At 39.2% G+C, this 14,790-nt stretch overlaps 1 protein-coding gene across 11 annotated transcripts in view; it reads left to right on the plus strand.

The window, feature by feature from the left end:
- PDE4D (phosphodiesterase 4D) overlaps nucleotides 1–10,994 on the plus strand; it is a 1,961,234-nt gene extending 1,950,240 nt beyond the window's left edge. For all 11 annotated transcript variants that reach the window (XM_043987008.1, XM_043987016.1, XM_043987041.1 and 8 more), the window contains 4 exons: nucleotides 4,318–4,472; nucleotides 6,362–6,484; nucleotides 6,914–7,096; nucleotides 8,373–10,994. In XM_043987008.1, the coding sequence (XP_043842943.1) occupies nucleotides 4,318–4,472; nucleotides 6,362–6,484; nucleotides 6,914–7,096; nucleotides 8,373–8,798 (887 nt within the window). In that variant the 3' untranslated portion in view covers nucleotides 8,799–10,994. The remainder of the gene's footprint in view (nucleotides 1–4,317; nucleotides 4,473–6,361; nucleotides 6,485–6,913; nucleotides 7,097–8,372) is intronic.
- The last annotated feature ends 3,796 nt before the right edge of the window (nucleotides 10,995–14,790 follow it).

Here is a 14,790-nt window from a genome sequence, read left to right on the forward strand (position 1 = left end):
CACATGCACCAGTGTATTTTGGACACCCTTGAACCCCAAATGTTATAACGGTCATTCAGCAGCATTGAACCTTTCTCTCCAGCTAAACCATTGTCCTTCCTGAAATATGGTGCCTACAACTGAAGGGGACTTTAAATGTAAGCTACTAGAGTAGAGCACTACTAACCAGCATAGTCCATGCTGTCTCCTGGGTCGCCTTATTACAAGATGTTGTCTCATATTGAGTTTGAAGTCCACACTTAGATGATTTCAGCTGTCAGATAATCAGCTATCTAGCCACATCTTCCCTATTTTATATGAATTAATGAGGGAATAAATTACAAATATTTATTAGGCCCTTAATATTTGCCAGACATTTCCCTTAATGTACTTGTGAAGTTGATTTTTTTCTAAATTAAACTTGTGTAAGGCTTTACTTCATTCTTAACTAGATTTCATTCTATCGGATTTTGTCCAGTGTTCTAGTCTCATTATTTTTTTGGATCCAAATGCCATTATTGTTAGCTTCACAGCTTATTGTCATCTATGACTTCTTAGTTTACATTCAAACATTAATAACTGCTTTGGGGATTCATTCAAACTAGTCATCTAATTCTAAATCCATCTAATCATACTCTTGTCTACCCCACATCTCTCTGTCTCGTGAATAACATGAGTGACTTTGTCAAATGCTTCGTTAAACCAAGGCAAATTATATTTAACAGCCTTGGACTCTTATCATTATAGTAACCTGTCCGAAAAAAAAAAGACATATAGTTAGTCATTTTGACATGACCTGTTCTTGATGAAGCTGAATTGACTTTTTGGGATCACTACTTGCTTTTCTAAATGTTCATTAACAGTCCCTTTAATAATACATGTTCTAGGATTTTTGCTCAGAATCAGAGTCAAACTTACAGTTCACACAATTTGCTTCCACTTTTTGAAATTCAGGCAACTGTTGGCCTGTTACCAATGCTATAGCTTCTCTTATTCTTCACAGTCTTTCTAACATCATTGGCAGGATCCCAGTAATTATAACCAGTCTTGTTGACTTGAACTCTTAAAGGGCAGCCAGGAGTTCTTCCACTATCTCTGTACTTATCTTGAGTTTTAACCCCCCTAAAGAACCATTTGTTTTCTGTCCTTTCCAGTCCAAAGTTTGTTCTCCTTGACATAGAAAAATAGAGGCAAAATAAGAATTAAGCAGCTATACTTTTTGTCATCTGTTCTCATCATCCCATTGACCCTGAGCAGCAGCACTATCCATTTTAGGGGTCTTTGTCTTTTCACCAATATGGCTTTAAAAAATACCAACAAGGCCTTGTGGCAATGAGATTATCTGGTAGCCTCCACTCACTGTGAATGAGCATCATTGCCCCAGAAGCTCTTCTCATAGAACTATGAAATGAATCATCATGCCATGGGGATAATGAAATGATGATCTCAGAGCCCCTTAAGGTGTTCCATTGTGGGGCTGCTCAAATTATTATTTATAATGAGCTGAAATCTGCTCCCTCTAATGTCCATCTACTAACCCCATTTCTCCTTCCTGGAGCTATATGGTAGAAAGTGTTTACCCCTATACAAATAGTCCCAGATTGCCTGTGGTTTTCCTCTCAGTTAACCCACTATGTAGACAGAACATGCATGAATAAATTCATATCTTCTCTCAACTTAGAATCTAAGTAAGGGAAATAAGACCAGATGCAAATAATGACACTACAAACCAGTCACTGCTAACCCTCCTAATCCTGTTTTGTGGCTAAGAGGAAGGAGAGAGAACTTTGAGTTTAGAGGAACTAGGCAAAGCCTTAAAGGAGGAGGTAGCATCTGATCTTGGCCTTGAAGAATGTGTAGGATTTCAGCATCCAGAGAGTGAAGTAAGATAGGTAGGAAAACATAGACAAAGGCATGAAGATGGCAAGATGCCAGACACTTGTGGGGAAACTGAGTAGGCCAGGGTATTGTGCAGTGTAAGATATATGAAAGAAATACTATGAGGTAAGTGGAAAGATTTTTATGGTCTTTAAAGTGTCGATGATCAAATATTCATTAAGTCCCTACTATGTTCTAGGTACCGGGGAAACGTAAGAGTGAAACAAACCCTTTGGCTGCTAAGTTAAAGGGTGATGGGCTCAGTACTATATGTCAGGTTATAGGCTGGAGTAGAAGGAACAAAGCTTGAAGGGCTGATTGGGAAACTGAGTAGTGTATGGAAAAAGGACCCTAGGGCCTGATGAGGGTGATGGCACTGAAAGGGAAGGCCTGTCAAAAGGCATTGGCAGCTTCATTCACAACCCATTGTTTTTACCATTCAGATGTAAGATTAGCATAATCTGTGAGAAACCTGATGAGTGGGGTGTGAGTATATTATGCTTTTATGAAATGCATGCTTAAATTGGGTTTGCTCTTAAATATTGTAAATGATTCTGAGAAAAATGTTAGTGAGGTTTCCTTTATGGGGCTGAATTATAATTCACATTTTTCTCAGGGGTTTTGTTTCATATTTGAACAACCTGTGGTAATGATATTTTAAATGGATGTTTGATTTCTTATAGTATGTTTATCTGTTTTGATTTTTCCATGGCTCCTGTCTTAACTAGGTGTGTGGAATTTAGATACACTGAGCAACCAGAAGCAGTGGGAAGGATTGTGTAACAAAAGGGAAAGTAGCTCCAGGTTTAGAGGCATAGAACCTGGGTTCAAGTCTCACTCAGCCTTTGTCAATTATTACCTCTGTGACCTTAGACAAAACCTTTGACCTTTCTGGGTCTTAGTTTCCTTCATCAGTAAAGCAGGGATGCCAGACTGGATGATCTGAGTTCTTTTTCGGTTCTCATTCCCATTAGAAAATAATAATGATATTGATGATAATAATAGCTAACATTTGTATAGTGTGCTGGGTGGCATGGTAAATAGACAACGAGGCCTGGAGTCAGGAAGACTCATCTTCCTGAGCTCAAACCTGGCCACAGACACATACTAGCCGTGGGAGCCTCTTTGCCTCAGTTTCTTTATCTGTAAAATGAGCTGGAGAAGGACATGGCAAACCATTCCAGTATCTTTGTCAAGAAAACCCAAATGGGGTCACAAAGAGTCAGACACGATTGATCAATGACAGCAAAAATAAGTATGATAGTTTTCAAGTAAGTGTACTTGTAGTAAATAGGAAAAATTGTTTTCCAGCTCACTTGGGAAAAGAATACAATGGAAAGGTCTGTCACTGGGCCTCAGAGTCATGAAATCAACACCTCAGACACATTCCCTATAACAGTGGCCAAGTCACTTAACCCACCCCCCTTGCCCCAGGCAATTCCCAGGGATTGTACATTGTGGAGAAGATGCTAATATGCATTATTAGTGGACATTTTTTCACTCCAACTTCGCAGGAAAGAGAAAAGGATGCTATATTCATTGATAGTCTTTTCTGTTTACTTGTTCGAATGTCCTCACCTTCCTATCATCCTAGTGCTGGGCCTGCAGTAGCTATGGAAAGGGTTTATTTATGCAGGATTTATTCATGCAGAAGATTCACGTGTCCTGGAGAGTGGTTGCAGCAGAAGGAATAATAAGGTCATAGAAAGAAAGCTTAACACTAGCCTCCCTCTGTGAAACCCACTGGGGGAAGTACAGTATAGTGGTGTTTTACCATCCCGGCCATCATCCTTGTAAGAACAAGTACAAGAGGTGGTTGAAACAAACTCACAATTTGAAAAGTGTCTAAATGATGAAGAAAAAAAATTAAAGTCAACATTAACATTTAAATACCTTAATTATGAGTATTACTAGGACACAAATTGTATGATTCCTCCTACACAGACTGTCTGAGGTTCTCTCCCCAGTAATCAGGCACAAAACAACTTACTTTCTAGCATCTTGCAAAAATTAAAAATAACTATAGTGTTTTATCACATAAGGCTTATACAACAACCATAGGATTTATTTATTTATTTATTTATTTATTTTTAAAGAACTGGAAAAAAGCACCTTAGAGATAATCTGGTCTACTCTCCTCCTTTTATAGACAGGAAACCAAAGCTCAAGGGAACTTAACTAGCTTGCTCAGGGCTGCAGAGCTAGTCAGAGAGAGCATACCAACAACCAGGCCTCCTGACTCACAGCCCAGGGCTCCTTCCACAACTTTGTATTCTCTCCTCTGCTTTGTTATGTTAGTGGTAGGTGAGGCCATAACTTGATTTTCAGTCTGGGATGCTGAGGAGAGGGACAGGCCTAACCCCAAGGCAGATCAACATCTTTTAAAAAAATAATAAAATAAAATGTAAGCATACAGGAGATAAGCTACATTTATCTTTTTGCTTCCCGGTTTCCTTCCAGATTCTGAACTTGCCTTGATGTACAATGACTCATCGGTCCTGGAGAACCATCATTTAGCTGTGGGCTTCAAGTTGCTGCAGGAGGAAAATTGTGACATTTTCCAGAATTTGACCAAAAAGCAAAGACAATCATTAAGGAAGATGGTCATTGACATTGTAAGTAAAGCTTCCACCACCCTCTAAATAGAAATAGAGGTGGGGATTGTGCTGATGTCTGGGATCAAACCATTTACAGGTGACCCTTCACGAAATGCTGGGTGTCAGTCTTTTTCAAAGCTGTGTTTGTCCTTCCTTTCCATTGGAGGAAGCTGCCTGCTGCTGCCAGACACTTACTTATTTCTTGTGAAGAGTTTTCCACAATCAGCAAACTTTCCATTGTTTAGAATAAGAATGGTGGGTAATTCATCATTCAGATTTTACTCCCCAAGGACATGCCGGGCAAGCCTACGGAGCCATATGTGACTATATCCCCCTTCTACAATTAGACTGCAATCATTCATAAACACATAGGGGCCATTCATACTTTTAAATTATTAGACTCTTGAAACCAGAAAGGACCGTATAGGTTATCTCTAGTCCAACATCCTCTATTTGGGCTACCCCAGACCTATTAGGATGGGCCAGGTAAGACTGGAACATTTTCTTAACTTTCTTGACACATACTCTTGACTCATGTTAGTGTGGAAATCTACTAGAACCTCCCCCATGAACCTTGTCTTTTTCAAAAAATTGCTGCTAAATTAGGTCCTGTCCATCCCATGGTTTTATAGTTTACTTTTTGTTTGAATAGATGTATAGAGATTTAGTATTTAATACTATCACCTTAGTTTTGTTCAAGCCTGTCAGTAACTCTGATTAAATGATATTTGAAACATATATATGTACAAATCTGTGTATATACACATGTATATATATGTATTTATAGGTATATATGCACATATATGTACTCATATATGTGTATATGTATATGGTGTTTTGTAAACCTTAAAGTGATAAATGCTATTATTATTTTTTTTTTTGCATGAAGCAATGAGGGTTAAGTGACTTGCCCAGGGTCACACAGCTAGTTAGTGTCTGAGGCCAAATTTGAACTCAGGTCCTCCTGAATCCAGGGCCAGTGCTCTATCCACTGTGCCACCAGCTGCCACAACTGTTATATGAAATAATAATAATAGCATTTATGGGCAGCTAGGTGGCACAGTGGATAGAGCACTGGCCCTGGATTCAGGAGGACCTGAGTTCAAATTTGGCCTCAGACACTAACTAGCTGTGTGACCCTGGGCAAGTCACTTAACCCTATTTGCCTCAGTTCCTCATCTATCAAAGAAGCTGGAGGAGGAAAATGGCAATGTGCTCCAGTATCTCTGTAAGAAAACCCTGAATGGGATCATGAAAAGTCAGACACGACTGAACAATAAAATTATTATTATTTCATCACTGAGTCTGTTATCCATTCTATCAGTAATTCACACTTTTTTTTTTGGCTTCTGTGTATTGTAAAACTTCCCTTCTCTGGGCAAGGCCAGAGTTTTTCCCTTTATATTTTGATATGAATGTAGGGCAGATGCCAAGAAAAGACAATATCAGAACCTTCAAGTCCACTCAAAGTGGGGAGGGCCTTCTGTGTGATGGTTTGTGATTTCAGAATGTAGTCAGCTCAAGTTGCCAAGCCTAGCCTCTCCACAGTCCTATACAGTGGGAATCAAATTAATTGTCTCAGTGTAGCTATATAGCTTTACATGCCATTAGCATTTTCCTAATCCAGCAGATGATAGAAATTGCAAAGCAGATGTGATTATTTCTCACACACATTATTGCCACTTTTTCCCTAGCAGAATTGGTTACCGTTGCCTTGCCGGATGGTTCTCTGCAGCAAGGTGAATCTCCCCTTACGTTGTGACTAACTCCTTTATATGGTAGCTGCTCCTGTGGTTATCTAGGTCTCCAGAAAACACACAGGAAAAGAAAAATCCACTTTCAAAGAGCATGATGAAATATATTTTTGTATACTTTGTGTTTAATAGAATATTTTCTTCTCTGTTAAGGTACTTGCAACAGACATGTCTAAACACATGAATCTACTGGCTGACTTGAAAACTATGGTTGAAACTAAGAAAGTTACCAGCTCTGGGGTTCTTCTTCTTGATAATTATTCAGATAGGATTCAGGTAAGATAGCATCTTAGTTCTCTCTGTCCATCTCCTCATCTTCTCCTCTCCCTACTTTGTGGCTAGAAGCAAGGTCTGTCTCCAGGATCTCATTTCTGAGAGTTATTGTTAAGTCTAAAGTATCTCTTGGATTTACTGCATTTTCCTTTCCCAATCATATAAACATCTTTGGTCTTAATCCCTTCTGTCAACATTTTCTTCCTCAGTATATCTAGGTGCAGCAGAAGTGGGATAACTCGTGTCTATTAATGCAAGTGTGAACACCACATAGACACATCATGGTTTTGCTATTCATAAGAAATCTTACACTACATGTATTTTGAATCTTCACAGTCATTGAATGTGCCAGTGGAGGAAAAGAAAAGTTGATTTCCCAGAGTAATCAGGTAGCAGTCGGTGCTGAGCACAGAATGTGTTTATCTATTTTAGGTCCTACAGAATATGGTGCACTGTGCAGATCTAAGCAATCCAACGAAGCCTCTTCAGCTCTACCGCCAGTGGACAGACAGAATAATGGAGGAGTTCTTCCGCCAGGGAGACCGGGAACGAGAACGGGGAATGGAAATAAGTCCCATGTGTGACAAGCACAATGCCTCTGTAGAAAAGTCACAGGTAATCATCCATTTGAAACATGCCATTGGAGGCTGGCAGTACATGAGGTTGACTCCTTCACATTGGGTTGCTCTCCTCATGTTGATGCTTCATCTATAGACCCCATACATGGACTTTCCTTTTAAATTTTTTTTAGAAAGCTAAGTTATAAATATATGTTTATGACTCAATGACCTCATTTTCCTCCTCTGACTCATGAAGAAAAGAAAAAAGCATAAATCCCAAATACCCTAAATTGGCCAGACCATTGATCCAATTGATCTCCTTGTCTGGAGTCTCTCCTTTCTCTAGTCCCACCAAAGTGATTTCCCTCAAGCATAGATCTGACCATGTTCACTCTACCCAGTAATTTCCCATGGCCCCCTATCACTTCCAGGAACAAACACAAACACCTCTATTTGGCATTCACATCTCTTCTCAAACTGGCCCCAAATGACCATTTTAGCCTTAGTGCACATCGCTACCTTTCCCATACAATGCAACAAAACTGGCCTTTAAACTGCTCCTCTTATACTTTCTCTTGTCTCTGTGCCTCTGTCCCCTTGGCTGTCCTCCATGCCTGGTATGCATTTCTTCCTCACTTTTACATCTTACATTTTCCATTATCCATCAAGACTGTTCAAGTGCCTCCTCCTACATAAAGCCTACCAGCAAACCCCCTTCCCCCATGCATACATTACCTTCTATCTTCTTTATATATGGACATGTTTGTTTTCCCAAATAGAATATATGCTCCTTGAGGACAAATTCCATTTCACTTTTTGTCTGGCGTGCTGATGGCTCTGAACAAGTAATACTTGTTGATATTACCAGTTGAAGAAGACAATTATCAATGATTGGTTAAACCTCCTGTAGCAATGGAGCCTGGAGATAGAATATTCAGTAGCAGCCTTCCTTTGTGGAGACAGAAGGGGCTGTTGTGGTACAGAATGGAGAGATCCATGCCAGGCTGAGGCAATCTATTAAATATTTATAAAAGCACTTGACCTGATTGTTTGGACGATGTGCTGAAGACTATTTCAGCAGGTTAGAGCAATGCCTGGAACAAAGTAGATGTGTTAATGTTTACTGATGGATTGACTTCCTCACTAAATGGCATTCATACCTTTACTTGCTTGCCTGTGAAATACTCAAATGATGTTCTTTGAACTGGCCTATGATATTTGGTGTATTTAGCTTATTTGGGGGGGGGGGTCAGAGACCATAGTCCAAATGATTTTTATTCCCAGTTTCTTTCCTCTCAACTAATAATTTCTGTATCATATTCCTGAAACAGGTGGGATTCATAGACTACATTGTTCATCCTCTTTGGGAGACGTGGGCAGACCTCGTCCATCCTGACGCCCAGGACATCTTGGATACGCTGGAGGACAATCGCGAATGGTACCAGAGCACAATTCCTCAGAGTCCCTCTCCTGCCCCTGATGACCAGGAGGAAGGCAGGCAAGGGCAGACTGAGAAATTTCAGTTTGAACTGACTTTGGAAGAAGACGGCGAGTCGGATACAGAAAAGGACAGTGGCAGTCCGGTGGAGGAAGACACCAGCTGCAGTGACTCCAAAACTCTTTGTACCCAAGACTCAGAGTCCACTGAAATCCCTCTTGATGAGCAGGTGGAAGAGGAGGCAGTGGGGGAGGAAGAGGAGGAGGAGAGTCCGGCAGAACCTTGTGCAATAGAAAACGAGCATTCCCCTGACACGTAACAAACAGTATGAAGACTGTCACTTTCTCCTTTTTTTTTTAAAGGGAAAAAAAAAGTAGAAAATGGTTTCCAAAGTGCATGTCACATGCCACAACCACGGTCACACCTCACTATCATCTGCCAGGACACGTCTGTCGAACAAAACTGAACCTGATTACTCAGCTTGGCACTCAGGAATATTGTAACCAGGATTTTCACCTCCATGGCATCAGAATAAGGGGGAATGTCTTCATGAAAAGCATTTTAACAAGATCTCAGCTTGGTAGAGCTGATTCAGCAGCCAGGCTACTCCACCATGTTTTCATGGGAGTATATAGCTTGTCAGCCAAAGGCTGATATGGTTTGGGGTTTGTTTTGTTTTTTGTTTTGTTTTGTTTTTTGTTTTGTTTTTAATTTTTTTTTTTGGAAATAAGATGGTATTACATGACATGAAGTTTTGTGAAGTTTTTAGAATACAACCAGAGCAACCTGAGGTTCTAATGGAGGAAACAAGGTGTGATGCGACACGGCATGAGTCTGTTACCAGGAGGAAGTTGAGCCGCAGAAATTGCAAAATTTTCTAATTTCAAGTCTTCCTGTTATATATGACTGAACAGTGTGGCTCAAAGGGCTACACTGACCTCTACATTTTGTATGATATGTAAAACAAGATCTTTTGTAGAGCTTACTTTTATTAATATTAAATGTATTGAGGTATCACCTATTTAAAAATAATATGTTCAGAACTTCATCTGCCACTGGTTATTTTTCCCCCTAAGGAGTAACTTGCAAGTTTTCAGTACAGATCTGTGCTACACTGGATAAATAATTCTAATTTAATTTTTTTTTTGCACCTTAGAATTCATAGCAATCAACTGATCTGTAGCAATTCATCATTTTATATAGCAATGACTTCCATAAAAAACAAAAATCTGAATTCTCTAGACCCCTTTGGTAGAATCCAGTTTACTTTCGTTTTCCTTTCATTTAATTCTGCTCCCAAATGAGCAGAATTGTAACTCCCCTGAGCACTTTCCTTCATAGTATAGACTGAGCAACCCTTCAGGGGGCTTTCTAATTTTTCTAAAAGCAAACCTCACAGAAACATCAGTCGGTGGGTTTTGGAGCAAAGTTGGAGATATACCTCCTCAACTGTGTGTTCAACAAGACAATAGAGCCTTTCCTAAAATGCACAAGAACCACACTTTAAAATGGATGATGCTATATGCATATATCCTGTTACAGCCAGCTACCTATCCTTGGAAGGAGGCTTTGCTGTTGTCTCAGGCTCCTTCCAAACATGTTGAAACCTATGTCCAAGGCAAATAGGAAAGGTCTGTCTGGTCAGGACATTAGAATTGTTATGCTTTAGAAATAAGTTTGTTACATCATATTGCTCAGTTTCATATATTGTTTGGAACTCATAGGGAAGTTCTCAGCTTTCTAGAGAAAGGGCATGACTACTTGGTTGGCTAAGTGAATGAGGCAATCATTAGAAATTTTAAAAGAAGTGTCTATACATTGCCAGGCCTAACTGAACTAATACAGTTTGGTTTCTATGACTTTTGCTAAAAGATTTAAAGCCACATCAATTTGAACTGATAGCTAAGAAAAACTTGTAAAAGATATTTGCTACCTGCCAGAGTTCTTAAGTCTATGCTAAATGTAAGAAAGGGCTTCTATTGGGCAACAAATGCTAAAGTCTGAAGAAATCTACCAGTTCTTAGTTATTACCCCTAAGGGAGGGGAATTGGTGGTGCCACAGGTTGGGGTTAGAGGTGGGATATTTGTTAGAATTAACCCTTGGTGAAGACAGAGAAAGCTATTGTTGGAAAGATATATAGGGTATCAGAGTAGACTCGAGGGTCCTACCATAGAAAATAAGAATAGGTATCTTCCACTTGGTCCTTGTTGCTTCAGCCCTTGGAAATTTCATTGAGGTCTGAGAGGTTGATAGGTTGAGGTCCAAATGTTCACTGGGTAACCGTAATACCTTAATGATATTTTTTCAACTATAAATTTCCCTTCAAGTTCTGTATTTAAAGAGCATCTATAAATAGATAGCCAAGAAAGGAGAGGGGAGAACAAAGTTGCCTAGTGATGGGATAAGCAACAAATAAAACAAAATCCATCAGAACAAGGACCACTATGAGAAGTCAGCAGAGAATAATTCCAACTGCTTATGTGCTAGCTGGGGCAGGGGCAGGGGCAGGGGCAGGGGCAGGGGCAGGGGCAGTGTCTCTCTGGCCTCCCTCCAGAGAGCCATCCTGATGTTTACATAGCACCTTCTGGTGGAGAGATTTCCCTGCAGTTGACCTAATAGCCCATTAAGTGATTCTCAACCCCCTTTTCCACATGTAGCTCACCCCACAACAAACAAGACAAAGCTTCCCAGTCTTGCTCCCTTTGGATCAGTGATTCCACCTGAAGCATTTTGTTGTTGCTTTCTGTTTGGGCTTCAGAGTTTGAAAACGGTCTTTCCTACTTACTGAAGGAAGGACAGACAGAGCTTCCTCATGATCCTGTCTGTGGTTTCTTCTCTTTCCGGCATGTCCCTTTCATCCCCATAATCCATAGGGCTTTTTCCCCACAGAGTGCCTGTAATTTTAAAGAAGCAATATAAGTACCTAAACAGGTACAGACCTGAAACAATTGTATAGCTGCACTAAAGGAAAAAAAAAAAGTACTTTTAAAAATGCCCCCATGCTGTGAAAGGTAACCACAGATGGACAATCATACCTTTGAAAGGGCCTAACAACATAGAGCTCCAGATCTAATGCATCGTACAATCTTTATTACCCCCTTCTTGCCAAAGTGTGCTCCAACATCACATGGCTACTTAAGGAGGAAAAAAATAATTCCTTCTATGGGTAGCTTTCCTTTCCTTTTCTTTTTTAAATGCATAAGAAAGTGGAACATTTGGGTACTGTATGGGAAAAGAATCCAAGTTTGCCTAAAACCAGTACATTTTAGCTTGCAAGTTACTTATCACAGTAATGCTGTTTTTTATTTTCATTGTTTTCCTGGTGTTATTGTTAAAATTCATGATGAGATAGTATAGTTAGAACAAATGGCAAAGAGAAAAAAAAAACTTGAATGAAATGGATTTTACAGAAAGCTTTATGGTAATTTTTGAATGCATTATTTATTTTTTTGTGTGCCATACATTTTTTTCTCACCAAATGACCTTACCTGTAATACAGTCTTGTTTGTCTGTTTACAACCATGTATTTATTGTAATGTACATACTGTAATGTTAATTGTAAATTATCAGTTCTTATTAAAACATCCCCCATGACTGGGTGGTGTTGGTATATTTGGAAACTCTTGGTGAGAGAACGAATGGTGTGTATACATACTCCTTGTATATGTTTTTTCCTCCTGTAACATAGTCTGTGTCACCTTAGAGCTTGTTTATGGAAGATTCAAGGAAAACTATAAAATACATAAAAGATATATAAATTAAAAAAGCTGCAGGTCTTTGGTCCCAGGGCTGTGCCTTAACTTACAACAATATTATCTTCTGTTTTGCTGCATTTGAAAGTAAGGTAACAGTGGGGCTAGGGCTGGGCATTCCAACCAGGTTACTTTTAGCTGATTGGATTTTGAGCAATAGCTGGTTTTTACAAAACCACAACCAATCTTGGAAAGTTTAACCCCTTTTTAAAATATTAGCTCCTATTTGCAATGGATCAGCACTGTGGACACAATTCTTCTATTCTTGATCAGGAACAATTTCAATCGGTCCCTGTAAACCATTCCCTTATTTTAAAACACTACAAGATGAACACACTAGGTAACTAACAATAAGAACCTTTCTTGACTTCAAGAGCACATAGGAAAATGAATATGAAGTGAAATAAGAATCACAAATTATATCTACATAGAGCTATTTTTTTTCATCTTCCAAGAGCTGTTATTCTTTAACCACTGTAAGATTGTTATTATTATTTTTTAGCCCAGGAATTTTCTCTAGTAAATAGCAGCTAAGCTTGTCCTTTTGTGTATATGAATCTATCTGTTTACCAAAGTGACAACAAATAGAAATTCACAAAGCAAAAAGGACTCCTCTTTAAAATGTGTTTCAGTATAGCTGGTATTTTGAAATTTTGGAATTTCACCATTTCTGGTGGCCAACTCCTAAGCGCTGCATGAATTTCCTAGTGTAAGATGTGGGTAGCTCTTCTTTCTACCGCTGATGCCCAGCCCTTGAAACATGTGACTGTTCAGTGAAAGGAGAGATTCTTTTTCAAGGAAAAACAGAGCCTCCTTTTTTGACACAAACTGTAGATTTTAGCAGCCCTGGCCCAAAGGAATTTGATCACTTTTGTTTTAAACAGTATAAAAGGGACACTATAACTACAAAGAAACAAACAAAAAATCCTGGACAGTTTTCATTGTTTTTAATTTGGTTTTTCCTTTGGGTATGTCTTCAGAGTGGCAACTTGTGTGTGAACATTACAAATAATTCTCCTGTTTCTTAGCCTCTCTTACAGCCCATGGGATAGTACTGTACATCAAATACCTTCATATGAAATTTTTATATGCAATGAAAATAAAAGCATGGGTTGATTCTGCCTAGCTATTTATGACTCTGTCTTTTGCAAATAAAATACGATTTTGTTTACAGCCATTCCATGAATGTTTTAGGGATTTGGGAAACCTAGGAATAACAACCAACAAAAATGATGATGGTAAGCATTTGTATAGTGCTTTAAAGTTTGCAAAGCACTTTATAAATATGATTTTACTTCAAAACAACCCTGGGAGGTAGGTGCTGTTATTACGTTCATTTTCTAGATGAAGAAACTGAGGCAGATGTTAAGTGACTTTCCTAGTGTCAAATAGCTGTTTAGTGTCTAAGGTTGGACTTGGACTCGAGTCTTCCAAAATCCAGGCTTAGCACTCCATCCGCATATGTATAATATATGTTGCCCTAGCCCAGTCACATCAAAACCAAATGGTATTAACTATGCATCCTATTAACCCGCCCCCACCAAAAAACCCACCAAACCACAAGATCCCCAATTGAATTTAATTTCATGACAAAGCACAGTAGTTGTCTTAGTTTATCCAGGGTACCCTTGTTGATCAAATGTTCAAGTAAAATGAGAAGTGCCACACATCCTGGCCAGTTTCCAAAGAATTAGACTGTAGGAACATATACTTTGTTCATCTGGTAACTGAGGAGGCATTTCAGTTGCTTTCATAGAGCTAACACCCTGGGCACGTTTTGAAAGCTACACTTCTTCATGTTGATATCCATCAAAAAGCTTTGAGCTCCTCACTATAGCATAGGAGACTGGATGATCACTGGATGACCACATAGATATAGAGAGGATTCCTGTTTACGTATAGGTTGGACTAGCTTGACTCTTAAGGTCTCTTGACTATGATTCTTTGTGAGGACCTGTCCCAGACTCAGGGGCCACTTGGATCAGTCTACCCAAACTGTCAATAAGTATCTTCTAAGTTCCAATAATGTGATAATATCTGTCAAGTGCCTTAGCACTGTGATGTTTAAAATCTATATTTTGTGATCGCCTTAAATTAGAAGCTTCATCACCAGTCTTTGGGCATTAAACATTTATTAAAGCATACAGGTATTCACATGGAGTTCAGAAAGTTAAGAAAAGGTGTATCTAGCCTAGAGTTCCAGTCTGGTCTGGTTCTTCCTCAAGTCCTCCTCCACAAGCCTGCTTCAATCACGAACTCTCCAGCAAACTGATTGTGGAAGCTTTTTATAGGTCCGAAGCATGGGCGGTCCTTACACAATGCTTCAAGCTGGATTGGTTAGCATCATCCAAATCCACTCGAGTTAAATTCAAAGTCCTTAGCTTCTGGGAACAATACCTTCTTAAGGACTAGCCAGGTGTGCTTACAATCTAGTTAACTTGAAGTAGGCTAATCAGCAGTCAATCACTCTCACTTAATTCAATCAGTTTAGATTGATCTCCAGGTGGGCCTTTGAGTATCTGCTAGATCCCATTATTTTATCACAGCACAGTGCCTGG

The sequence above is a fragment of the Dromiciops gliroides genome, chromosome 1, assembly GCF_019393635.1.
Source record: "Dromiciops gliroides isolate mDroGli1 chromosome 1, mDroGli1.pri, whole genome shotgun sequence".
Classification (NCBI taxonomy): Eukaryota; Metazoa; Chordata; class Mammalia; order Microbiotheria; family Microbiotheriidae; genus Dromiciops; species Dromiciops gliroides.